Source organism: Nanorana parkeri, unplaced genomic scaffold, assembly GCF_000935625.1.
Source record: "Nanorana parkeri isolate BGI_ZX_2015 unplaced genomic scaffold, ASM93562v1 scaffold160, whole genome shotgun sequence".
Classification (NCBI taxonomy): Eukaryota; Metazoa; Chordata; class Amphibia; order Anura; family Dicroglossidae; genus Nanorana; species Nanorana parkeri.
Window position 1 is genome coordinate 87,763 of NW_017306428.1, and position 26,594 is coordinate 114,356.

General features: G+C 40.3%; 1 protein-coding gene across 1 annotated transcript in view; it reads right to left on the reverse strand.

The window, feature by feature from the left end:
• The window catches only part of CNTLN (centlein), a 228,074-nt gene that overhangs the window by 60,182 nt on the left and 141,298 nt on the right, over positions 1–26,594 (reverse strand). Inside the window, exons 14-17 of the mRNA XM_018554459.1 lie at positions 23,302–23,393; positions 15,532–16,067; positions 13,677–13,816; positions 1,781–1,995 (exon numbers count right to left, since the gene is read on the reverse strand). Of these exons, the coding sequence (XP_018409961.1) occupies positions 1,781–1,995; positions 13,677–13,816; positions 15,532–16,067; positions 23,302–23,393 (983 nt within the window). The remainder of the gene's footprint in view (positions 1–1,780; positions 1,996–13,676; positions 13,817–15,531; positions 16,068–23,301; positions 23,394–26,594) is intronic.

Below are 26,594 nucleotides of genomic sequence, written 5' to 3' on the forward strand. Positions count from 1 at the left end.
AGGCTGAATAAACTACAAAATATGTTTCAAAACTTATGCAGTATTTATAAATCTCTCATCTACATGTGATTTTACCCACTGGGACTTTTAGTGGATTACAAAGTATGGACTGCAAAAACATCTGTCTATCTGTAGTATTCCAGTTTCTGCCAACAAAACTATCTTGTGGGGATCATTGAGAGATTTGGATATGAAGGAAGCGTATGCTGTTACAAATTAACAAGTGTGCCATGGACCATGGAAAGGTCTATTCCCTATGGCACAGTAAAATATGTTTAAGTAGGTTCCATTCTACACAAGTCCCATTTTATATATGAAACAAAACTATACATGTAAGGAGCTTAAGTAAATAGGATGCACATTATAACAGTAATCACTTGTTATTGTATATTGCATTTATGCTTTTTAAATCATAATAAATATATAATACATGCTCAAACGTTGGCTGCTATTACAAGTTTAGGTAACCAATGATGGGCTAAGCACCTTGGGCCCTGGGCTGTTTTCAGTTCAGGCCCCCTACTCCAGGAATGCTGCTTAAATATGTCTTTGTGAACCCTAAAAGCAGCAAATGTAGGGGCCTGAACAATTCTCTCCAATACCAGTGTGTAACTGTCAACAAGCAAGATCTTAAACTTTGCATAATTGTATCAACGCACTAACAATTCCATGCCACCAAACTAGTCTTATTTAAAATGAGATACAAATTATGCTTCCAGTACAAAAGTATGCCACAGTTATTTACAAAGGAAGTAAATATTTTTTCCAATGTTGTGTCATTTTTAAAGGGATGCTACATAAAAAAAGTGAACAAAAAATACAAAAACTAAAAAACACAGAAAAACTTTTACACAAAAAAAATAATAGCTGTGTTAAAACACTGTTGGTTGGTTACATTTGCATAGCAGTTGATGTCTGAGCTCCTGAAACATAGGACATAACCCAGCTGTCACAGAAAATAAGTCCAAGGGATAGTACAATTGTGGCTGGCCGGGAAGACCTGGGCATACCAGGTAAGCCCCAGGTCTATAACAAATGCCACAAACAAGCACAGACCCCAGGAGGCGTTAGAACCACCCCAATCCCCAATGGGGATCCACTACTGTAGGGAACTAAAGGTCTTATTCAGTAAACATTGCAAATTCTTAAATGCATTATGAATCAGCCCAACTTCAGAAGACTGGATTATAAAGCACCATTAACACAATTCAAACTTTAAAAGATTTCCAGAACAGCATATCCAAAACTGTGCACATTTTTACACAGTAGAAACATGCCTACTGCATTACAAACAAAACAGTGAATATTACCATTCAGAAACTGTTAAAACGGTTAAAAACACTTTCACCTAATATTGACTTCCTGCTGGCCTACTGTATGCTGATTATGCATATAATGTGAGCCATGGCACTTAGGTGACTAATTGGTAAGGCCTAAAGTTGCTAATAAAATTGCATACTCAGCTCAGCATTGATAAACAGAACAGCTGCCCACTAGAACATTTTTGCCTTGGGAAGAAATCTATCCAACAGTGAAGACATGCCGGTGACCAGGTGGGAGCAGGTAGTGGGAAGAACACAATTGTTTAAAATATATCATTTGTAAAAAGAATACAATAGTGGCCATTTTCTTGCCACTTACTACAGAAAAGGCAAAAACACAGATGTGACATGACAAATGCAGAATAAATAAAAGCAATGCTGCTTGGTATCTTATTTGAGAACTGACATTATTTCACTAATCTTCCTGTTACATGTAAAGCAAAGAGCATTTTTTTTACCTTTGCCATCTGCTTGCTGATTTGAAGTCTTTGGTGCACCAGCTGCAGTTCAGCTGCTAGTTTTATTTTTTCTTCATTCAGCTTGCTCACAGAGGCCATAGCAGCCTGTTTCACTCTCTGTAATACAGATACTTGATGTTGTAAGGATGCAATTCTTTCCAGTAAGGATTTTGAAGCAGTGCAAGGACATCTTTTCTTTTTATGGTCTTTTGGTACTAAATATAAAAATTTAGAAAATTAGTTATTTTTATTACAATACTGAATTATATTTGATCACAGTGGCAATTCAATTTTAACTAATCTGCTACGGAATAAAGGGTGAGTATTTCCTTAACTATTCACAGACAAGACATTTGGAGGTGGCTGTGCTTTGCTGAGGGTCTTTTATTGAGATAGACAGTTTTTCTGAATCCTGTGCACGTGTGTGGATATCCAATTATAGTGTTCACATCTCTGTCTGTACAAAATTGGTCAGTAATGACTGGGCATGGATCCTTTTTTTTTTTACAATTACCTGCTCTCATTGGTTTACAGCTGCCAGGTGTGGGATAGGCAGTAGCAAAACTCTTTTTTTCAAAGCACAGTGAAGTGTGGATACGCGATCCCATTCAACTAAAAATGCATCCTCAGCTCCTGTTCACACCTACGCATTTTGACGCTTAAGGGCTTGTTCACACCAAGCCCTTAAGCGTGGAACGCATCAAAAACGCAACGCAATGCAATTCAATGGGAAAAAATAACCATAAAGAAAAAAACCTATATGGTCATCTGTCATGACCTAATCTTTCTTTGTCACTTCCTGTCTTTGGAAAAGGTGACCTTGTGAGCTGGAGAGCAAATGAAAAATGGTGGACCAGTTTTGTGACCCAGAGAGATTCATAAGTATGGTTCAACAGTGCCCTGAGCTATATGATAGCAGACAGAGAGAGTTATAGAGAGTGAGAGTGATAGAGAAATAGAGAGAGAGTTATAGAGAAAGAGAGAGTGATAGAGAGATTGCTAGAGAAATAGAGAGGGTTATAGAGAAAGAGAGAGTGATAGAGAGAGAGAGAGAGAGAGAGAGAGATTGCTAGAGAAATAGAGAGAGAGATATAGAGAAAGAGAGAGTGTGATAGAGAGAGAGAGATTGCAAGAGAAATAGAGAGAGAGTTATAGAGAAAGAGAGAGATTGCTAGAGAAATAGAGAGTTATAGAGAAAGTGATAGAGAGAGAGAGATTGCTAGAGAAATAGAGAGAGAGTTATAGAGAGAGTGATAGAGAGAGAGAGAGTGTGAGATAGATTCCATCACAAGGGACACATCACATGCAAACATTCCTACCTAGATATCGACATGCGGGTGTATGAAAAAATCTTGTCTGGGTGTGCACGAAGGTCTGCATATAGAGTCCCAAACTGGCCCTTTGGATCTCTTTCTCTCATCAGTGGGTGCAGCCAAAAATGACATCTCCTTACAGCACTTTGGCGTAGCAGTATAATAACCATCACCAGGAGCATGCCTGCATCCCATGGGTCCATGTTGCAACAATTTTACATGTGAAACAAGGTCAGAGGAAGCAGGAAATAATCGGAACAGCTAATGAAAGGTCAGAGGTATAAGGAAATTACCTCATAACCTTGTTAGCTTCCTGGGAAAAAAAAACCGCATCAAAAACGCATCGTGCGTGTGCAGAAACCTGACCGGATCTGGTCTGCATTTGGTGTGAACAAGGCCTAAAGCTAAGCATGACAAAACACTCAAGACAAGGAATCCTATTGATTTGTATGACCCATGTTCACACCTGAGCATTTTGTTGCAAGCAGGAAAACGCCTGTCACTGGAAAAAGTACATGAGCTACTTTTTGGCAGATTACAGCGCTTTTTGGTCCCAACGACTACAGTGGGAGACTTTGTTCGACAAAATGTGCAAAAACACTTTTCACTGAAGTTTATGCAACAAAATGCCTAGGTGTGAACGGGGACTTTTGGACTTGTAACAGTGGCGTCACAAGGGGGGTGCAGCCCGCACCCGGGTGACACCATTGGAGGGGTGACACCAAAATGACTTAGTCATTTTGGTGTCACCCCCCCTCTGAAAAGTCGGGTGCTCGGTCATGGACCGAATGCCCGACAGTATCAGGAGAGAGGAGGGGACCCGGCGGCATATCTTATCCCGCCGGGTGGCTGTCTCCTCCTCTCTCTGCCGGCGTCCATCACCAAGATAGCCGCCGGCAGGTGTCAGAATACTGCCGCGCGTGCGCGATGACATCATCGCGCATGCGTGGTGACACTCGGACACCGCTCCGGGTGTCACTCAGCCTCGGGACGCCGTTGACTTGTAAGTCTAATAACATTTGGGACACCTGCAAATTACAATGTAGAATGTCATAGAACTGTAGTACACTTGGACAACCCCCTGTTCAGGGTTGCACATGTAAAATATCACCACAATATCTTTTACTGAAGGGATAAAAAAACAGCAACTTTTTGCTGTATTATTTTAGGAAAACATCCCATACCTTTTTTAGCAGATGTGTTACACTTCACTCTTAAATGGCCTGCTTTCCTTGAGCTTCTGCTATAAAAACCATCCTGCAGAAAAGTTAAAGAAAAAAAGGAATTCCTACAATTGTAGCAAATTGTAATCCAGCAATTAGAAAACATTGTTATCAGTATCACAATCCAGTCAAATACTCCAGGCTCTCTTGCTACTGAAATATGTCCAATATATTAAAGAACATATCTACTGAGAAAATATGGAGACTTCTTTTGGTGACCACCCTTTGCAGTCCTCCCTGGCTGTCTTGTTAATCTCATGGCATTAGAGCTTTCTAAGCTATCCCAAAACACATACAGATCATGAGTACTGATGTTCTTTTTTGGTATACTTGTTTTGGATTAGTGACTTGAGAAGTACTGAAGACAGACAGCTAGACAATTACTGCTTTTATATGGATGCCATTATAATGAAAACCATTCATTAAAAAAAAACCCAGACCTTTTGGCAAAGAAAAAAATTAACACTTATCTTTCACACTGGCTGCACTGCTGATTTTCACTTTATTATAGAGTCAACTTACTGAACAATCGTTAGCACCTGACACATTCTGGTATGTTTAATGTTTGCTCCCCTTATGCACACTGTGGTTCCTTCCGCTCAGGGACGTGCGGTCAGGGGAGGCAGAGCCTCACCTAGAATTATGGAGGAAAAAGCTGTCAGCTTCATGTCTGAAGCTGACAGCTTTTTCTCCAATCAGATCGTCATCCAAAAGGTTACACAGCAGGGAAATCCTCCCCGCTGTGTAACCTGTCACAGAGCCTCAGCGGTGAGGAGCAAGTGAGGGACAGTGAGGCTCCTCCCTGTCTCCTCCAGTCCTCCTTTACACTAGCTTGGGGGTGGGTGGGGGCGGGCTTAATCTGATGGGGCAGAGCTTCGACAGGCAACAGGCGGATCTTCAGCTGGCAGGGGTGGGACTGGGTAATGCCTCACCCCGAGCAAGAGGTACCGCATATCACTGCTTCCACTGGTCCCTACATCACAACAGAACACAATTATAAAGTAGGGGCAGAGGAAGGAACCACAGCACATAGGCACAGCAGAGGAAGAGGCATCTGAAACGGTGTTGGATGATAAAGAATCTTTAACAAGCTTAGTTCTTCAATAGGGTGAAGACAGGCAGCATGGGTGGTGGGAAAGGGATATATTAATTATTTCCTTGAGAACAGGACATTTAGTTTTATTTTTTTAAATAGAGACAGAGTTGCTCTTTAATGTGCACTAAAAGTTGTTTGTACCAAAGGGCATTAAAAGTCTATTTGCAAAAAGGTCATAAGACATCATCAGTGCATAGACATTTTTGAAGTAGAACAGAACTTTGTGCAAAAAACATTACCAGAAAAAAACCTTTTGTGACCAGTGTTTACTCTAAATGCACCTCATCCACGTGATAATCAGAGATAAAAGTGTGTGTGTGTGTATATATATTATATATATCTCACAGGACCGACTACTAGTTCTATGTGCAGGTTAGGACAAATGTGCTGATGTCACTTAAGTTCAGCAACTGTAACATTTTGCAACTTTATCTTTATTCTAATCTAAGTCTTGTTCCTGCTATCTACAGGCTGTAGCAGAAGAAGGCTGAATAAAAGAGGCTAGAGACAAAAATAGAGAAACAGAAACAGAAACAGAGAACACCCTATACATGAAACTATTGATTGGGGTCTTCCTTTAAAGCCAAGTGTTCATTGTTTTCAATATTAGTAGCATGAGAAATGACTTTGTTGAGAATGGAGAGTAAATGGTTTGCAAATACAATAAGGGCTTGTTCACACCATCTCCAGAGCAGTTATATATGCATTTTCACATACGCCTGTATGATGCAATCCAGTGCATTCTTATTTTATTTGTTTTGCTTAGGTTTAAGTGCGTTCACATGCGTTGTGTGTACCAGTGCAAAAAAGCATACTGCTGTACTTTTTAAAAAAGCTCTGGATCTGAACACAATGATGTGAAAAACCATTGGAATTACTGTGTATGTGTTTTTGGTATAGTTAAAAAATGCACTGGTCTAGAGATGGTTTGAACAAGCCCTAAGACAGATATAAAAGAAAACAAACACACACACACACACACCTCTTAATTACTCTTCAAAAACTGACAACATTCTAATACAGTTTAAAAAAAAATAATATAAATGAAAAAATAAAACAGGATTTGTATCTTACCTGTACAATTTGTTTCTTACAGTACATCACACGGCATAGGGTCAGCATAGAGTCTCAGGATTGCGTACAAAAGGGACAACATAAGTGACTCCCTGCACAAAGGCCTTAGTTAGAGAACGAGAGGCAAGCAGTCTCTCACTGGGGACAAACTAGTCCAGTTTGTTGTTGAACCTGGACGTCAGAAGGTTGATGTCTAGCATCCCCACTTTGCATAAAGGTTCCATCATACCTCGGGGTGAGGGGACTACTCTCTTGGATTCAGACGTTGATGACTGAGAAAATCCACCTGCTAGTTTTCTACACCTGTGATGTGCACAGCGGACAGGACCAGAATGTGGATTGGGAGTCGAGAATCCTCCACTGACCAGATCCTTGAACAAAGAGGATCCCGAGGATTCTACCCCAACCTGACAGTCTGGCATCTATCATAATTGGACAATAAAGCTTTCGCCAAATGTTCTCTGAGAAATAGGAAAAGGGCGGGAGTAGTGGATTTTGTCCTGTAGCTTGGATGAGATGTCAGGAGGCAGGTCCTCTGTCTGGGCTGAACCCATGGAACTGGAAAAACCCATCTTAATCTACTTCATCTCCCTTAGGAAGTGCACAGACGGAGGAAGGACAGAGGGGACTCCAAAGGGAAAATAGAGGGGGCCCACTTACGCCCTCTGCGGTCTAAGGGACTTGTTCAGACATTGTCCCCATAATTTCTACCAATACTGCAGTAAATTGCTCTCTGGATAGCAGAGTAGAGGAGGGTGCTGTGGAGAGTTAATAAGAGGATCTTAAAGGAGAACTATGACTTAAGGGCAAATAAAAATACCCCTTACCTTTATTGTAGTAGCATTGTTCCTTTTTTCTAAAGTCGCAGCACATCACAGATAAAACCCTCAAAACCTGTAGTAAATGGCCGTCTTCAACACTGCTCCAAGCTCCTTTCCTCTTAGGGGGCGTTAACATTTGATCCAGCCCGCCCACAGCTTTTTTTTTTCAAATGATCTCATTGCTGTGGCTGCGCTTCCTCTCATTGTGCACAGCTGTGTTTTGTCAGCTTGTGCACGCTGGCATTTGTGAGCGGGAGGCGGAGTCTGAAGTGAGAAGGCAGCAGCAAGAGACGGACTCAGCCTCCCTGCACATTCAGTGCTCTTTTCCCCTCTCTCATCAGCGATCCCCAGTAATTAGAATGTCAGCATAACACAGGGGGAGAGAGAGAGAGGATAAAGAGCCATCCCTCTCTCCATCATTTACCAGAAATCCGATCCGCAGGGATCCCCAGTGACATCATTCATCATATATGGACTTGCCCATATGTGGTAAATGATGAAGTGAGAGAGAAGGCTCCTTCCCCTCTCTCTCTCTCCCTGCCCTGTGTGACGCTGACATACTCAATTCACTGGGGATCGCTGATGAGAGAGGGGAAGGAGCCCTCTCTCTCTCTTCAGCATTTACTACAAATGGGAAAGTCCATATATGGTAAATGGTGTCACTGGGGATCCCTGCAGACTGGCAAGCATCCGATCTGCAGGGATCTCCAGTGACATAATTTACCATATATGGACTTTCCCATTTGTAGTAAATGCTGAAGAGAGAGAGAGGGCTCCTTCCCCTCTGTCATCAGCGATCCACGATCTTTTTATTATGTCAGTGTCACACAGGGCAGGGAGAGAGAGAGAGGGGGGAAGGAGCCCGGCTGGCACACAGGGACGTGCAGGTAAGGAGAGAGCTGCTGCGCATGTCCATATATTCGTGGACGCAGCTCTCAGGAATCACTGTCAGTCACAGTGAGGAAGATCAGTGGGGAGGATCCCGTCAGATACGTCGGGATGTCTCCTAATTGCGGCGCTTAGCCCCGCCCACCACCTTAAATAAGGGTTTACAGCCTTACTGTGCATTTTGGCTAATTAGAGTAAATTACATAATTTACTTATTTAGCCTAAGGAATGCATTAATAAAGAAAAGATAGAACCCCATAGTTCTCCTTTAGGGCAGGGGGAGAAAGGAAAGAATAGGGATAGCAAAAACAGTGTTCTCAAAGACATAAAACCTCCCTAGAACCATTGACCATACCTTTATGGGTCTATGATTTACCATTGCCTGAGATGGAACTCCAGTATTATCTACTGTGGAGATGGAGGCTGCCCAGTGCTTAAGCACTGTAGGCAGGAATGGTAACTTTGTGCAGCAGTTTATGGTGATCTTGACTCATTGCAGAATCATAGAAACAGTTGGTAGCAGTGTGTGTGACCAGTTCAGTGCATGCCAGGAGAGGAAAATGATGGGTGCATAAAGAGTAGTAGAACCCAGAGGAAGACTGCACAGGTGCCGTGTGGCTCCACAGGGTTTCTTCTGCAACTCCTGTGTAAAACAGTGCAGATCAGCTGCATTTCGTTTCTCTGACAGCCGCAGACTGAAACATTCTATTAGTGTAAGTTGACATTTTAGCTAGCACTGCATGGGACAGCTGTTATTGTCCATAACTGCTAAATTTGCTGCTGAGAGCAGCTATCAGTCACATTGCAGGAGCTCAGTTGTCAAACTGATAGCAGGCATTGACAGCTACAACATGGGTGTGAGTGGAGAAGGGTAATACTCAAGGGCGCGAAAGGTACAACTTAGGTACTTAACTGGTTAAAGTATTCCCCACTTTGGGGATGTTACTACCCATCCAAGAGTCAAACATGATTCTTTTATCAATGGTCAATACCTTCACAACTAGTGCAGGCTAATATGCTTATTCAAAACTTAATTTGTACGCAAGCTGTTTAAATATGAAATAAGCTAGGGTTAGACATCATGAACCCCAGGAAACACCATGTTACTTTTTACTTTTAATTATATCCTTCATGCAATAAAAAGTGTGCCAAGTATGAAGTGATACAAGGTTTTTTTTTAGCAAAGGAACTGTAACAGTGGTCTAGTTTAAATCCAAAACAAAATGACTGGTTTGACATTAGCAGAAAATGAAATTGGGGGGAACATATAAATTTAAATTAAATATACTTCCAGTAACCAATTATATGAATCTGATGTGGTAATTCAGAATAGTAATACAGATCCAGTTAGAAATAAACTAACCATAGCAGATCATGAATAAAGCTATTGAATTTATCATCACAAGGGCATTTCATTTAATTTAGGAGCTCCTGTGCAAATGCCACACAGATAAGTATTGCTGTTGTGTGCATAAAATAATAATAAGCATCTCAGAAATACTCAGAAATGTCTGTTATGATGAAAACACTGGGATTAAAGCAGAGTCTCTAAATGTGCACCAATTATGAAAAACATCTTTCATGTGAATGCTGAATTTAACTATGATAAAATATACTAAGATAATAGGATTTGGTTAGCAGTCTAATATGCTGAAAGGAAAAATGCTCAATAAAAGAAAATTATGAACTTCAAAGTGAGCTAAGGAGACAAGAAATCTGTTTTGATAAACTAATATGCCTATTTAAATCAACATGTGTGCAAATGTTTGCAATTGTTAATTGGAAATACACCTGTTGGGTCTATTACATACATCATAAAGTGGATTTGTTTAGAAGATGCATTATATGCAGACCATTGTTTCGGGTAAAAAGAACACAGCATGGCTCAGATCCGAGCATAGATGAGTAGACTGGGGTTTGCTTGGTCAGACTGGGCGATGGCATTAACAGTAGCAAGTGAAAAGTTTGGGAAGCACATTCTTGAGTTATTAGATCTTCATAAAACAGTGGTCAAAAAGAATTCCATGAAGGTCAGCCAGATGTTACCTTATGCGCCTTCTGTTCTGGCCCCATAGGCCGAGATTTATTGACTTACCTACCTGCCACCTCAAATTCAGCCATAGGAAGGTGCTGTAGAGCATAAATCTCTATTTACTATTGAGCAAACTGGTAGGGGCAAACTTGTTTCTCTTTATATTTGTAAACTATCACTTTGTTTACATGTTCATGTATTGATTGGATATTTTCATGTGTTTTTTTTTTTTTTTACAGTTTCACCCACACCGTTTCGTTATTGCAGAATAGGAGGGTTTAGCTGTATGTCGAGCTATACACAGGCCACAGGGTAATGTGCAGCGAGGACAGAAGACCTTAGTTGACCTCCATAAAGGAAAACAATTCTAGCTGCCTGGCACTTATGCTAAGGTAAGGCTGGGTTCACACCTAGGCGTATCGAATATGCGTATCGATTCGCTGTAAAAAAATGCACGACAAACGCGCGTTTCCGAGGGCTACCTGGCTGTATCCCAATGGATACACGCAACAAAAACGCCCCAAAGAAGCTCCTGTACTTCTTTGGGCGTAGGCCGTTTTGTAGCGCGTTCAGACGGGCTGAAATACGCCAAGGTGTGAACCATACCCATAGGAAACAATGGGATTTCGGTGTTGAGCGTTTGAACACGCTACAAAACGCCCAGGTATGAACCAGGCCTTAATGTTTTCGAAGTAACTGGTCCAGAACAAGCATGCAGATTAGGAGCTTGGGCAACTTACATTTTCAGCAATGGCAACATGACTATGTTTCCTTTTATTACACATTAACTTTAAAGCAGAACTTCACCCCCCTTCTTTAACTTTATATTTAATCACTCCTCTTCCCACCTTTCAGAATAGTTTTGTTTTTTCTTTTGTTTATGCAAATACATTTTTTGAGGTGGCCCCACCACTTCCTGGTTTTACCACCTAGATGAGAATGATGTGCCTGGGACCATCTACCACACTTTGTGCATGTACAACAGCACATCATCAGGGGGCTGGCTGCATAAACCTGGAAGAGGCAGCTGGATCCTGATGTCACAAAGGAAGATGAAAGCTTTGGGACCCGGCATGCAGCAGCGGGTTACACCAGACAATGCAGACAAGGTAATAGGAGACTAAAACGGTCTGTAAAGCAGATAAGACGTGCTGTAGGACAGATAGGTATCCTTCCCTGATGACCCCAGTGTTGGGACACCCAGACCTGCCCGTCTCACCCTATGACAGGGAGATTGACCGAGTAATACAGGCAGATTCAGGCTTTACCATTTCCGTGCCGGTTCGGATCTATTGCCTATTAAAGATATTCAAGCATGCTCGGATCCTCCCATGACCTTTTGGAAAGCACTTCAGGTGCGCCATTTTCTCACCCAATTGGTTAGAAACCCACGGGAGCTGCCTCCCCTGACCCCTTTCGAGGAAATCTGTTTGCGAGAGGGTCCTACCGGTCATGGCCTGTCAGAAGCCTACAAGTTACTGAGTGACCCGCCCGATCTACCCCTCCCGGTGTATATCTCTAAGTGGGAACGTGATTTGGGAATCACCTTTACTCCGCCCCAAGTTGATAGGATATTTCAGATGACACATAAGGCCTCTATATCCAGCAGTGTCCAAGAAACGGGGTTCAAAATTCTATCCAGATGGTATAGAGTCCCGACGACCTTGCATAGAATGTTCCCACAGTGCTCACCACTCTGCTGGCGTTGCCAGGCGCAAGAAGGTACGATATTACATGTGTTCTGGTCCTGCCCTCTGCTGAGGGTTTTCTGGGATAAGGTGGCAGAGGTATGCAACACATTGACAGGGGTTGTTTTGGGGTCCGACCCAGCTGAATATCTCCTACACCTGGCACCCATGCCCTTACGCCGCTATAGGAGGTCCCTCTTGGTGCACTTACTCAGTGCGGCGAAGGCATGTATCCCCCTTTACTGGAAGCGCACGGTGGCACCACCAATCTCACTGTGGCTGGCGAGGGTTGGAGAGATCTACAGAATGGAGGATCTCCTGGCCTCAGCTAGCCACAGAGAGACACAGTTTAATTGAACCTGGTTTTACTGGATGGATTTCACTACTACCCAGGAATATGCTACCCTGTTAGGGGAGACGTAAAGACTGTCATGGAGGGCGACTGGCCTATCTGGGGCGGAGATGTGGACATATGGGACCTCATCCGCTGGCAGTAAAGCTAGTGGATGGGAGATACGTAGGCGCGTGTCAGGAACCGCGGTGATGTGATCAGAATCCGGTAGAGACGCGGGAGAAAACGTCTGTTTCCCCTCCTATACTACTTTTCGTCTGTCTTTCTTCCTGGTCTTCTCTCTTCTTCTCCCCCTATCCTTACCTTTTCACCTCTATCCACCCCACTTACTCGTTAACATGCATATGGTATCCGTTTAACGCTAAAAGTGTAAAGCTGAATTATCACAGATAAATCGTACAGGCTGATGTCTGAGCCTGATTATGGTTGTACTAAGAGATGCGTACCCTAGGATACCTGGATCGCGTGGTGGATTTACTTGACTGATTTTAGAGTACACTTTGTGCTAATGCTATTTTCTTACTGTTTTGTTGCAAATTTCGTAAAAACTATAAATAAAGAATTTATTTAAAAAAAATAGGAGACTAAAAAAATTAAATTAAGGGGAGCAGGTCGGAGTTGGGGGGGGGGTGGTGAAGTTCCTCTTTAACTTTGTCAGCCCAAATAATCCATAAAATGATTTGGATCCTTTGGGACCATAAACAATATATGACAGTATAAAAAGAAACAAATGGGTCTTTCAATCTCCCCCAATCCATACATACATATAATGAAATGTTACAAAATAATTTACAGATGATGTCAAGCACTAATGACACTCTATTTTACATAACCCATAAAACTGAGAAATAACAGTTTGTCTTGTTTAAATTAATAGATACAATAAGCATGTAAGCAAAGGTGAGAACATATTCAAACAATCCACAAGACCTGATTCATAGCCCAGAAACACTTGTATAGGCACAACTACTGGAGGCAGCCCCTCTTCAGTTAGGGGGGCCAAATACACCTATAGAAAACAAAAGCCAAAAAAGGCACCTTCCCTAGTGTAAAACCTTTATTTATAGAACATATATAAAACCATCAATTGTACTCGCAAAGGAGGATGTCCATAGAACCTTGTCAACCGCACACTGCAGCAACAACAGCCATATTCTCAACGTGGGACATGAGCGATCACGCAGGGATGATGACAGAATCTGGCCTCTTCAAACCCCACTGCTGGATGCTGACGTGTTTCCGGGGCCACACCCCCTTCCTCAGAGCATCTCTACTCTGGCAAGGGAAGGCACCTTGCTTGGCTTTTGTTTTCCAAAAGGCGAGAACAACATGTAGCTGTTTTCCTTGGAACATCCTCACTCATACACAAAGTAGAAAAATAGCACCTACCCTACACATATATGTTTTACCCCTGACTGTGCTCTTGCAATTATCTTGAAGAACTTCACCACTGTTACTGTCTTCCACAGTGCTGGTTTCATCTGCCGTTGTACCACTAATGTGCACGATTACATGTCCCAGGCTCTCAGACGATTCACTTTCAATATCGCTGTAAAAAAAAAAAATGAAAAAAAGAAAAAAAACAGATTTTTTTTTTTTTAACTGTCAAATTTAAGCCAGATAATAAAGTTGTTTGAAACCAATGGCACACATATAATAGAACAAGTATAGGAATCTACAACATGCAGAAGAAATTTTGTTTTATCAAATTGTGTTAATGCGTTAAAAACTTTTTTTAATGTATAGTGTTTAATTATGTATGGGCTGGCGATATTAGTATACTTAATAAACAGGCTCTGATTCTTTGTGGTCCTTTCAGGTCCTCTTATCTCGACATAGTTTCTAATCATTGGTTGCCAGAGAGTATGAAATCTAGGCTGCCTAGGCTGGAAAGCAGCAGTACTAAAAATATGGTTTTGTAATTCTAACATTTATCCTTATGATCCATGTGAAATGTGAATTTTTATAGTAGGTCCACTTTAATAATTTACTTCTGCTTAAATCAAAAGTTGGTAGGTGTTATTACTCCTGGGTTTCATTCTGTCAATGTATTTATTTATCAAGTTATTTAACATTAGTTTCTATCATTTCATCCTATTTTCATTCCTATCTTAAACTGCTATAAATAATGAATTCAAAGTAGACCAAAAGTTTTGGATAGAGCAAAGAAGGTATTGAACCTCTGTCAAGTTTTTATTCTCGTCTTAGTCCTCACTGGTGAGATATCCCCTCATATCATGTCCTAGTCACTTGGAAGAAAAGAGATGGGAAATACAAAATCTGACAGTTGTCCTCAGAAGAAAAGATGAGAGGAAATGTCTAAAAACGATTTATATAACAGCTGTCAAATAACATTTTCATCTCAATCTGCAAACCTGGTCTGTTTCTGATTGTATGGTCACTCTGTGGTCATCTATAAATTAAAAACGGCAGTTTGTTTTCAAAAGGCAACACACCAGTAGACTCCATTAAATTAGACTTGATCAATTAGTTTGCATCCTAAAGAAGCCAGATTTCTTATTGAATTGTCAGGCATCGAAGTTGGAACCAGGCATTTTCTAATTGCATCCATCTAAATGCAGGTAATAATCCTAAAATTTTGATTGTTTTGCTAACACTTTGTCACAAAATGCAATTTTTTTTTTTTTCCGAGAGAGAGAATTAAAATAATAATAACTTACAAAAGAAACAACTCAAAGAGACTACAGCATTTAGAGCAAGAATAAGATTTTTGTTATGCAGCGTTCAATTAAATTTTTTACAATGACTATGCATAACACATACATGAAATAATTAGTGTGGATGGGTCTTAATTTAAAGGATGTTAAACAGCTTGTAGACATCTGGTAGCAAGCTGAAATACGACATGTCACAAGATAACTAAATGGACTTAGTAGGCTTGCCTGGGAATCCTTAGCTGTCAGTGGTGAATATGCAAAGGGCCAGCAAATTAAATCAACCTGCCAAACTGTCAATGTCAAGCCTCATGACTGCATGAAAATAGCATCACTGGAAGAAATCAAGCATTGCCTTCTTTTGGGTTTCCTGGCACCTATTCAACTGCTCGTACAGTTGTGGCTAATTTTGCATGCAAATTTCAGTCAATAAGCTCAGAACAAGACCTCCCAAGATATTTCAAAGGATCTGACAACGTTTTTTTTCCTGAATACCAAATCAACAGTAGTTGAAATTCAGTCTCCATTTGCCTGTGCTTTGCATATGCACAATGTCCCCTCCACAGAGCAGACTTAATGAGAGCTGTACCTGTCTTCACACACATCCTCCCAGCCGTCTTTGCTGAAGTTCTCAAACACGTTGCTCATAACCTTGATGGATTGATTAAGAAAAGCTTGGTGACGTCTCAGGGAGATCTTCCTAGCTGAATTTTGTTTAACCTTGCTTACGGCTTCCTTCCTGTGGCCTTGCTTGTGTAATTTCATTGAGGAAAGCGGGACTGGTGCTGTGGTCTTGTGCAGTGTATATTGCAGGGCATGAACCTGTCTCAGCAAGTCACGATTTTCATTCTTCAATTTGTCACTGTTTACCAAGAGTCTTTTTAGGGAGGCAACTTCTCTGTTTAGTTCTTCCTTCTTCTTTTCTAGGGACTCTTTGGCCTGGTTTACCTCTAAAATTTCCTTATGCATTTTTTCAATTTTTTCCTCTCTTAAATCTACATCTTTGTGAAGAAGCTTGATGGATGTCTTCAGAGAGTTATTTTGCTTTTTTAACTCATCTTTAGTTTCCTTTACTCTGTTTGAGTCTGCTTCTAGCTCAACCAGCCTCTTTTCCAGATAGCTTATCTAGTACGAACAAGATGAAAAATAACATTTCACAAATGTAATTTCACTCAAATGGAAGCATTGTGAGCAAACATGCAATTCTAAAAACAAAAGCACAGTGCGCCCCGACATGTGCAAGATTGTTTTATCAGAAGCCAATCAAAAGGCCTCCACGGATTGTCATAGAGACCGGCTATGTTTATAGATAGTGGAGTTCATTGTAGCTGGGTAATAAATGACACAGCACAGACAAATCCCCGCACTGGAACACCAAGAAAAATCATTAATAATATTAGTAATGATGGTTCAGCCCCCTAATATTATATTATAAGAACACGACACGGCCACCTAGTTTACAAATAGCCGATTATTCTCCTGCTAAAACCATAATGTAATTAGTAAACAAATCAAATGACTTTTGGGTTAAAACGCCAGAGTTTCACTAGAGCTTCATAGTGAAGGTTCCCCAGTCCTTGTGAAGGAGCAGCACACTTTGTGAAGATCGTTATTCTCTGTGAGAAAGTTGATCCATCAGCTGCCACTAGCGTCGGGTGTCGAGTATAATTTTGATCTAAACATATGCAATTATGCAGAACACTGTTTAAATATATTTAAATGAGCTTTTAGTAGCATGTTTTTTTCCACAAATTGTACCGATATCCTTGCTGTAGATAAGCATGAAAACAAAATAGAGAAAAAAAAAAGGTTCATACCCTTTTATCCTATGGTTTTAGTTTTAAAATAGAATGTGAAGGGTTTGAACTTCCATCTTTTTTCACTAAATAGGATTTACAATTGTTCTTTATCCCGATGGCCACTGTCCACGGTACATAAGGTGATGAGAAATCTAGGATTTTTGAGTGATCACAGGAACAGAAAGATGAGGGGAAATCTTTTAATGGGTAAAGCTGTTCTGGTGACACTTTGGAGAGATCTCCTATTACTTTTTGTTGTTGCTCTAGACAAAAAGGCAAGAAAAATCTACCCAATGTCAGTTTCCCCAATGGAAACTGACAGGGATCTTTAGCATTTCCTACTTTGTCCAAAACTAGAAAAAAAAAGTTTTTGTCTTAACACACTTTAGTTTAATCTCCAATCTTGATGCTGTTCACCTCAAAAAAAGATGGGGATTACCAGTACATCCCGATATCATCATACAAAAGGCATTTTGACAGATGCACCATACAGTACTAATGTGTGTTTGAGTAACCTGTGTCACATGTTATGATGAAAGACAAGTACTTCTGAAATCAGTAAGCATTGTATGCCTCAAAAGTCAGCTTTTATAAGCATGTATGGTTGTGCTGGTAATCTCTGTCTTTATAAAAATTGATATAGATGCAATGCAAGATGTATATGGTGCACTCATTACACCACGGGGACCTCCTATCGATGTTGATATCACATGAGCTCTCTATTTGGATTTCTTTGATGGCATCTACTTCTGTTAGGTGTAAGGCATTCTAAGGCTATAAAAGTCATTCATCAAACAAAAATAATGATTTACTGTTGGTGTGCAAAAGATATCATGATAAGCAAGATCTTTCTGCTGTTAAACTCCCAGGACTAAAGGTAGGAAAAATGTAGACACTGGGAAATATTATTGGTAGTAGAATATAGCATTGAAAAAGTCAGATCAGCAGCATTTAAAGAAGAACTCCGGGAACAATTATTATTAACCCTTGTAGTGGGGATACATCTAAAATATATACAACTATACAAAACTAATTTCTAATAGGAAGTATTGTAACAACAATACTAACAGTTCATATAGCAATAGTCTAACAGTCCCACACACAGATCTACCAGTGTCAACAAGCAGCATTAAAGAAGGACAACGGGAAAAAAAATATTCTTAACCCTTGTAGTGGGGCAACCTCCGTACTGCAAGGGTTCAGTGCTCTTTTTCGTTTAGGGTAAAAAACAAAACAAAATGATACTCACCTTAACCACTCCCCGTCCGCTTGTTGTAAAAAAAAAACACAGACGGACGGCAAGCTCCTATCAGTGGGGCATTTTTTATTCTGCTTGCGCACGCCCGCACAGTGTAAACGGCAAAATGTAAAACAGCCGGTAACAGCTGTTACACATACAAGCGATCGGCGGCTCTATAGCCGTCCGATCGCTTGTATGTGCTACCCTGCTCTGTGCTCCCTCCCTGCCCTTACCTTCCATCCTGGGCTCCGCTGTCCCCTCTGCGAGCCCAGGACCGATTCAGGCGGGTGTCAGCAGGAGGATGGGAGGGAGCTCAGCATCTTCCTCCTTGCTGATCTCCTCTCCGATGCCTGAATGCAGAAATTATGTGTATTACATCACTTCCGCATTCAGCTGTCACATGGGGGATTGTTAGACCCCTATGTGATAGCAATAACATTAAGTGTAAACAAAATAAAATAAATTAAAGTCACATATAAAAAAAAAAAATTTAAACCCCACAAATTTTTAAGTCCCCCACCACCACGTATACACACTTATAAACGTAAATGGATGTGCCAACGCGCGGAAACAAAAATTGCGCTGCCCATGTTACATATGACCACGAATGTCGGAGTGCAAGCAATAATTTTAGGGCCGTTATTCACTGATAACACTAAACTGATGAGCGATAAAAGCTTTTAAAGTGTCGCATATGGTCAATTTTGGGTATTGTAGTTTAGTGTGGTTTCACGGGCAACTTTAATCCTTTACATATTTGGCGTCTATTTACCCGCTGTGACCCCATTTTTTAGTTTTTACCAAAAAAATGGGTAATAATAAATGTTGTAGCTCGCGGTATACTGAGCTTAGGGTAACGGGAGGGCGCTAATTTGTGTCCTCCCGTTACCCTAAGGAGAACTATGGGGAAAGGCCCTGACCCCATAGTTCTCCTTTAAGTGGTTAACCTTGCAGCCAGCTGGCTGTTAGACTCTTCCCTGGAGCTTCCCTCCCCGCCCCCCTCCGCTCCAGAGATCTAAGGTCCTGTGAATCTTCATGTCTAATACACTGTGTATTGGACGTGAGTACACCAAGGCACATACTAACGCTGCAGTGGAGGAGAGAGGCTGGTGGGAGTGCTCTAACAGCCAACCAACTGTGAGGTTCGGGAGAATATACCTTTGTATTTTACACACTAGAGGAAAAAGAGCACTTGACCCTTGCAGTACAAAGTAGTACACTGTAATACTGTAGGGATAACTACTGAAGGAGGCAAAGGACACATTTACTAATTTACTTTGCTTTAAAAATATTTGATATATTTTAAAAAACCTGAAAAGCAGTGAGATTTAACCACTACCGGGCCGGCCGTAGTAAAAAAAAGGGCTGGCCCGGAGCTCTCTAGATCTGAGCTGGCGTCTTTAGACGTCCGCTCAGACACGCTCCCTAGGTGGGAAAAATGGTATAAAATTAATTTCAGTACAGCGTTGCATGACGGAATAAACTTCAGTCAAAGTACTGCAGCGCTGAACACTGAAAAATGGCCTGGCCAGGAAGGGGGTCTAAACATCTGGTCTTGAAGTGGTTAAAATACATTCTGTTTTAAGTTAACAATTTAATAGTTTTTTAATTTTTTTTTACAATATTTGTTTTGCAAATAAACATTTTACATAATAGAAGAGACCGATTTGTAAAATTTGTAAAATATTCCTATGCTACTCAGCTCCTTCTAGTGGCAGAAATGACATGCAAGTGGCATTTGCCCCAGTGTACAACTGGCGGAAGATTTACAAATTGGCTCCTAAAAGTTTTCTAGAGAGAAAGTACATCAAAAGCTGCCTCTGAATGAAATTTCAGCAGTGTTAAAGTGACATTAAACCCTCAGATTTTTGTAACATAAACCAATACTGTAATGTGTGCCTTAGTGTAATCCATGGTTGTTTCCCTTCTCAACCTTTGCAGTTGAGTGCGTGTTCCTAACTTATTTATTTTTATAAATTTTACCTAGAACTACGGCACACTGTATACAGGCTTTTTACAAACACAAACTAGGGAGAAACTGGCAACTGTAAAATGAATCCTAAATTAATCCTAAATCTGTAACTACTACCTGGTTTTTGGAATATAAAATTCTACTATTCCATTGTCCAATTATATTAAGTAGTAGCAGCCAACGTTTGTTGTATGCTGTTAAGAGACCCTGTCACCAGACTATTTATTTCAGAATCAAACTTCCCATTAGATTATACACTAATCAACCATAACATTATGACCATTAAGAGGTGAAGTGAATAAAATGGAATATGTCATTACAATGGCACCTGTAAGTGGGTGGGATATATTAGGCAGCAAGTGAACATTTTGTCTCTGAAGTTGATGTATTGAAAGCAGAAGAGCGACTTTTACAAGGGCCAAATTGTGATGGCTAGATGACTGCATCAGAGCAACTCCAAAACTGCAGCTTTTGCGGGATGTTCCCAGTCTACAGTGGTCAGGACCTACCTAAAGTGGTCTAAGGATGGAAACAGGTGAACCAGCAACAGGGTCATGGGCGGTCAAGGCTCACTGATGTACATGGGGAGCAAAGGCTGAAAAAGTTAACACTGGTACCGATAGAGAGGTGTCTGAACACACAGTACATTGCAGTTTGTTGAGTATGGGGTTGTGTAGCTGCAGACCGGTCAGGGTGCCCATGTTGATCCCTGTCCAGCGCCAAAAGCACCTACAGTGAGCATCAGAACTCAACCACAGAGCAATGGAAGAAGGTGGGCTGGTCTGATGAATCACCTTTTCTTTTACGTCATGTGGATGATCACGTGTGTGTATCGTTTACCTGGGGATGAGATGGCACCAGGATGCACTTTGGGAAGAAGGCGAGCTGGCAGAGGCAGTGTGATGCTTTGGGCAATGTTCTGCTGGGAAACCTTGGGTTCTGCCATCCATAAGGATGTTACTTTGACAGGTATCACCTACCTAACCATTGTTGCTGACCAAGTACACCCCTTCATGGAAACCATGTTCCTTGATGGCAGTGGTCTCTTTCAGCAGGATAATGCACCCTGTCACACTGAAAGCATGGTTCAAGAATGGTTTGAGGAACACAACAACAAGTTTGAGGTGTTGACTTGGCCTCCAAATTCTCCAGCTCTCAATCCAATTGAGCATCTGTGGGATGTGCAGGAAAAACAAGTTCAATCCATAAAGGCCCCACCTTTAAGGGAGGGGTGGAGGAGCTGACCCAGCACAGAGTAATTAGACACTCCCAAAAGAGGAGAGGGCTATAATGTGCGAGAGAGCTGTGTTAGGGTACGGAGTCTGCCCTAGAGCAGAATTTAGTAAGTATAGGTGCATATTGCAAGTGAATGAAAAATCATTTATGCAATGGAAAAACACTGCAAATAAGCATTTTAAATACATGTTTTTCTGTGTTTCTACCTGCATTTTTTGAGCTGGTGACAACATCTCAAACATCAACATCAAAAGCAGCACTTTTGCACTTGAGTAAATTGTACGAAGTTGCACTGCAAAATGACTTAATACACACATCTGATTCTAAAGTGAAAAATGCAGCATAAGAAACTAACATAAGAATAAGATCTTGTTTTGTGGAGTGAAGACTGGAAATTTAGATGTTACAAAAGAAGCATAGTGCCCCTAAAATATATTCTGATATTTAATTTCCCTTGAAATCATGTGACAGCATATCTTTCAAAACTAACAGAATCATTTGTGCACAGTGTTGTTCCCTTAAGCTATTGGTATTTTAAATTTGAATGAATGTTTTCCTTATCTATGTGCATAATGTAATACACTGCAAGTTAGTCAAGATGATTAAAAGGAAATAGAACATGCCTTCTGGGCTTAGGCTCGTTCTTAGCAATGTATCACTGTATATCTGCAGAGATGGAAATTTATACCTGGCAGATAAAATTAGGGTTAGGATATAAAGATGATAACTTAGAACAAACCAAGTGACATTCCAAACTGGCGCACTCAGATAATTCCAATTACTCACTCCACCTTAACATAAATGAAAGTGAGCATTTCCTGTTCAGTATGTTATTATGCTAACATGATGTTTGTCATTCCATAATAACAAGATGACAGCATTGATTACCTGGCCATATGGCATTTGTTAGGAGTACAAGCAATCAAATCATTTGCTCTAAATTGCTGTACTTTTTCCACGACATTATCTGTAAATAAACGGAAGGCACTGCACAGGTCTCTAGAAATGTAATTACTGCCCATGTTTAGTGTGAAATAACTTACGGTTTTCTTTGCAATCTATTCTGATAAAAAAAAAAAAAACTTCTTAAGAGCTGAGAAAGAGCAGAAAAAGATCTACCACTGATAGATAAACTGTATGCCAAAATACATGTAATGTATGTACGGTATGTCCAGGGATAGCGGAACAGATATTTTTGAGTGCTTTTACAACAAAGACCTAAAATGATAGATAGATAGATAGATAGATAGATAGATAGATAGATAGATAGATAGATAGATAGAGGACCTCTGAAAAATGGCTATGGTATCACTTGCGAAACAAAACTGTAGGATCAGTTTTGTGGAACATGTTGCTTATAAAATGAGAACACCACATGATCCCCCTATCCCCCTTGAACTCTTTTGTTCCATTTCTTTGTTAACATGGCAAGTATGGAAGTCGACCACTGCCTGTAACTCAGCAGTGTCACTGCATCTTTCTGCCAATTTCTACGTTCATCTATCATGGCCTGCATCACTCCAAATTATCCTGTGTAGTTGAAAAAGTATATTACATCGGCTAATGCAACCTTTTGCAATAGTTTATATGGATATGAGAAGTTAAGCTATGTGGCTTGTATAAAATCATCTGACTTCTAGTCTTGCAATATATACAATAGGTCTATCAGCAGACAGATCCCTCCTCAAAGGCTAACTGTCCTATTATAGTTAAGGCCAGGTTTACTTAAGAAACCAGCCACACCTACCACAGCATGTGGGGGAAGAACTCGAAATTAAAATTGAGGTTAGAGGTCCATGTCACAGGTATACCATTTGAATGAAGGCTCCAATGTTGCGGATTGCCAGGGCAAAAAGATAGATCACACGTTTATTTAGTTTAAATAAAAAAACAAAAAAATATTAGAAAACACAAACAATTATATTCTATAGGGTCTTGGCATTCAGAAAATATATAATGTTGGGGGGTTTTACGTCATTTTCAGGCCTAAAATGTGGAATATAACATGGGTGCAAAAAATGAAAAAAGGGCCTCAGTCATGAAGGGGTTAAAGCTTTCTGCAGAGCAATGAAATCTGGGCGTTTGCTTTAAGTTTATGCAAGATAAAAGTACCTTCTGCAATGTGTATGGTACAGTATCCGCTATATTTTTCTTTGGAGTGCTGCTTCTGACATTTTCTTCTTGGCCAAGTCTTAAGAGCAACACTGTAACAAAAATAAAGGGAACACAAATTACATACAATAGGAAAATAAAAAGTCACATCCCTCAGAAGCCACAATGACAAGTTTGTCATGTCATCGTAAAAACAATGAGAACTCTACTCTACCTCTTCTGAATAAATTGATCTATTTTCTTGTCAATTTTTTGGACAGTCTCTAAGCACTGACCTTTTTCAAAGTCTGGTGTCATACAATTACAAAGCCTTTGGAACATCATAGTTATTTCCTTTTTTCGTTATACAGTATGAACTTTACAAAGGTACAATGCATCTGCAGGTTAAAGATACTGTACTTTTATTCCTGTTTTCATTCTTTTATAGACTGCACCGTCTTTTGCCTTGAAAGCAAAATTCATTGCCTTTTTATCTATAGTCTCAGACAGTTTTATTCTCCGGGTCTTGTCCCCCTGCTAGGAGGATCAGAGTGATTGGTGAACAAAGCAAATCGTAACAGAATTAGGATGGAGTAAAACTTTAAACCTCTTCTTTTCCACACGTTCAGCGCACGTATATTTTACTTTGTAGGATAAAGCACATCGATTAAGAAATGTGTAACGTGAACTGTTTGGGTCAGAGCCTGTCCATCAACCAGCTTTGCCATTTGAGACGTGAATGAAATTACATTGCATAAATGTATCACAAATACTTGTAAAAACTGAAAATGGAGAGAAAGGTACATGGTAGCAACACAGACATACAAATACAGGTCTGTGACAATATTGCCAGCCTTTAAAAAAAACTGCATGGATAACACAACAGGTTTTGTTTTTTTCTTCTAACATAGGTAAAAATAAAACTGGTCAGTGCAAGCAAGAAAAGACAAACCTTTTTTTTATGCAGTACAAAGAACATGTGAAGATAGTAACTCAATATAGGAACCATTCAGATATATATTTTTTCATTATTTCAGTCAGATTAGTGCAATGCAAATTCAGATTGGTTGCTTTGAGTTTTTGCACTTTGTATGTTGCTCTCTGAATTATTAAACAAATTGATAAGTGTGAAACATGGAAAACTAGAGACAATGGGGTTGATTTACTAAAGGCAAATAGGCTGTTTACTGTGCAAGGGAATTAGCAATTTTCATGGGAGTTTGACTTTAGGTTAGTGAATGCAGGGAAGCTCTGCTGCCTTCCATTACTTAATCATGTTCAAGCAAAAATATTTTTTTGCTCTTGCACATGATGTGGTATTCTTTGCAAAGTGAAATTTCACCACATTCCCCAAGCTAAAGGGAAACTTCCACTGCAAAGTTCAAATTATCTTACAAATGTGAACAGCCTATTTGCCCAACCAAAGGGTTGGTTTACTAAAAATAAATAGGATAACTGCAAGGGAATTTTTCTCAGAGCTAAGTGAATGTGTTAAAAATTCACTTTACAATGAATACCCAATCACATGCATGAAAAATGATAATAATTTTAAAAAATGCAGTATTTTTGCTTGCACATGATTGCATGAAGTCAGCAGTGCTTTATCTCATTCACTAAGCTAAGGGAAAATTCCCTCAGTAAATTAACACCAATGAGATTATGTATATATACTGTTTGTGTGTGTGTATATAAAACAGAAAAGGCGATAAGGTCTCCTCAGATCACAGGTACCAGAATAAATCCAGGTGGAAAAAGAAAAAGGACAAGGACATAGTGCGTAACGTCCAATAAAATGCAATTTATTAAATAAAAAATGCGTACTCACTCAATGGTGTAAACAGTACAGGCATTGGGTATTGCTAGATCAGACCAGCAGGTCAAATGGCAGCAAAGCGATAAAAAAACCTGTTCGTCCGGCTCAGCTCAGTGCAGTGACATCAGAAGCTCTGCCCTACGTACGTTACGTCAAAACACATGACTTCATCAGGGGTCTGGCCCCATACGTTACGTCAAAACATGTGACTTCATCAGGGGTCTGGTCCCAGACCCCTGATGAAGTCACGTGTTTTGATGTAATGTGACGTCCCTCCCCCATTAAGAAGGGAAAAAGCGCATTTGACCTAGCTCTGTGGGTCTACCTCCCCAGGTGAGCACTCACTTGATGTCATCACTCACTTGGTGGAGGTGAAGGTCTGCCTGCATTGTGTGATTATCCTTACCTGAGAGTTATATGCAGATTGGCTGCAAATCATCTGAGGATTTTTTTTTTGCACAATCACCATTGTTTGCTTTTGTTTTTTCCTTGGGACTTTTTTTGTCTTTATTGATTTTTTGTCTTTGTGTAGATATTTTCTATGCCTCATTTGTTTGAAGGCTCATATATGTGACTCATTTATATATGTTTCAATTTATTAGATATGTATGATTATTAGCTCGGCACAATATTGTTTTTCACAGTCTTTTGTAATAGTTGTCTATAAGGGCCCCAAATTCTTGTAGGTGGTATAGTTGCCCATTCATCTTGGTAAAATGCCTCTAGGTCATGCACAGTCTTTGTACCTCTTGCATGGACCGTACGTTTGAGATCTCCCCAGAGTGGCTCGATGATATTAAGGTCAGGAGACTGTGATGGCCACTCCAGAACATTCACCTTTTTCTGCTCTAACCACTGAAGGGTCAACTTGGCCTTGAACTTAGGGTCATTGTTATACTGGAAGGTCCAATAGCGTCCCGTGCGCAGAAGAATGCAAATTGACAGTATTTTCTGATAACATGCTGCATTCATCTTGCCATCAATTTTAACAAGATTCCCCGTGCCTTTAGAGCTCACAGACACCCACAACATCAGTGAGCCACCATCATGCTTTACAGTGGGGATGGTATTCTTGTAGCTATAGGCCTTGTTGACCCCTCTCCAAACATAGTGCTTATGGTTGTGACCATAAAGCTCTATTTTGGTCTTGTTACTCCAAATTACAGTGTGCCAGAAGCTACAAGGCGTGTGAAGGTGTTGTCGGGCATATTGTAACCGGGCTTTTTCTGTGGAATTAGTGCAGTAAAGGTTTCTTTATAGGAACTCGACCATACAAATCAATTTTGTTTAAGTATCGTCACATAGCGCTCCTTCAAACAAACACACCCTCTTTTTTTTGGTGTGATCAGTCATATTTTCAATATCAATGCCAAAATGTCACGATTTCTGCCAAGGTTTGCAAACTTTTGAGCACAACTGTATATGCTTAATAATGTTGCTGTAAATAGTGGCATTTGTTACATGTAAGCCGTAAGACTGAGACTGAGACTGACCCCTTCAT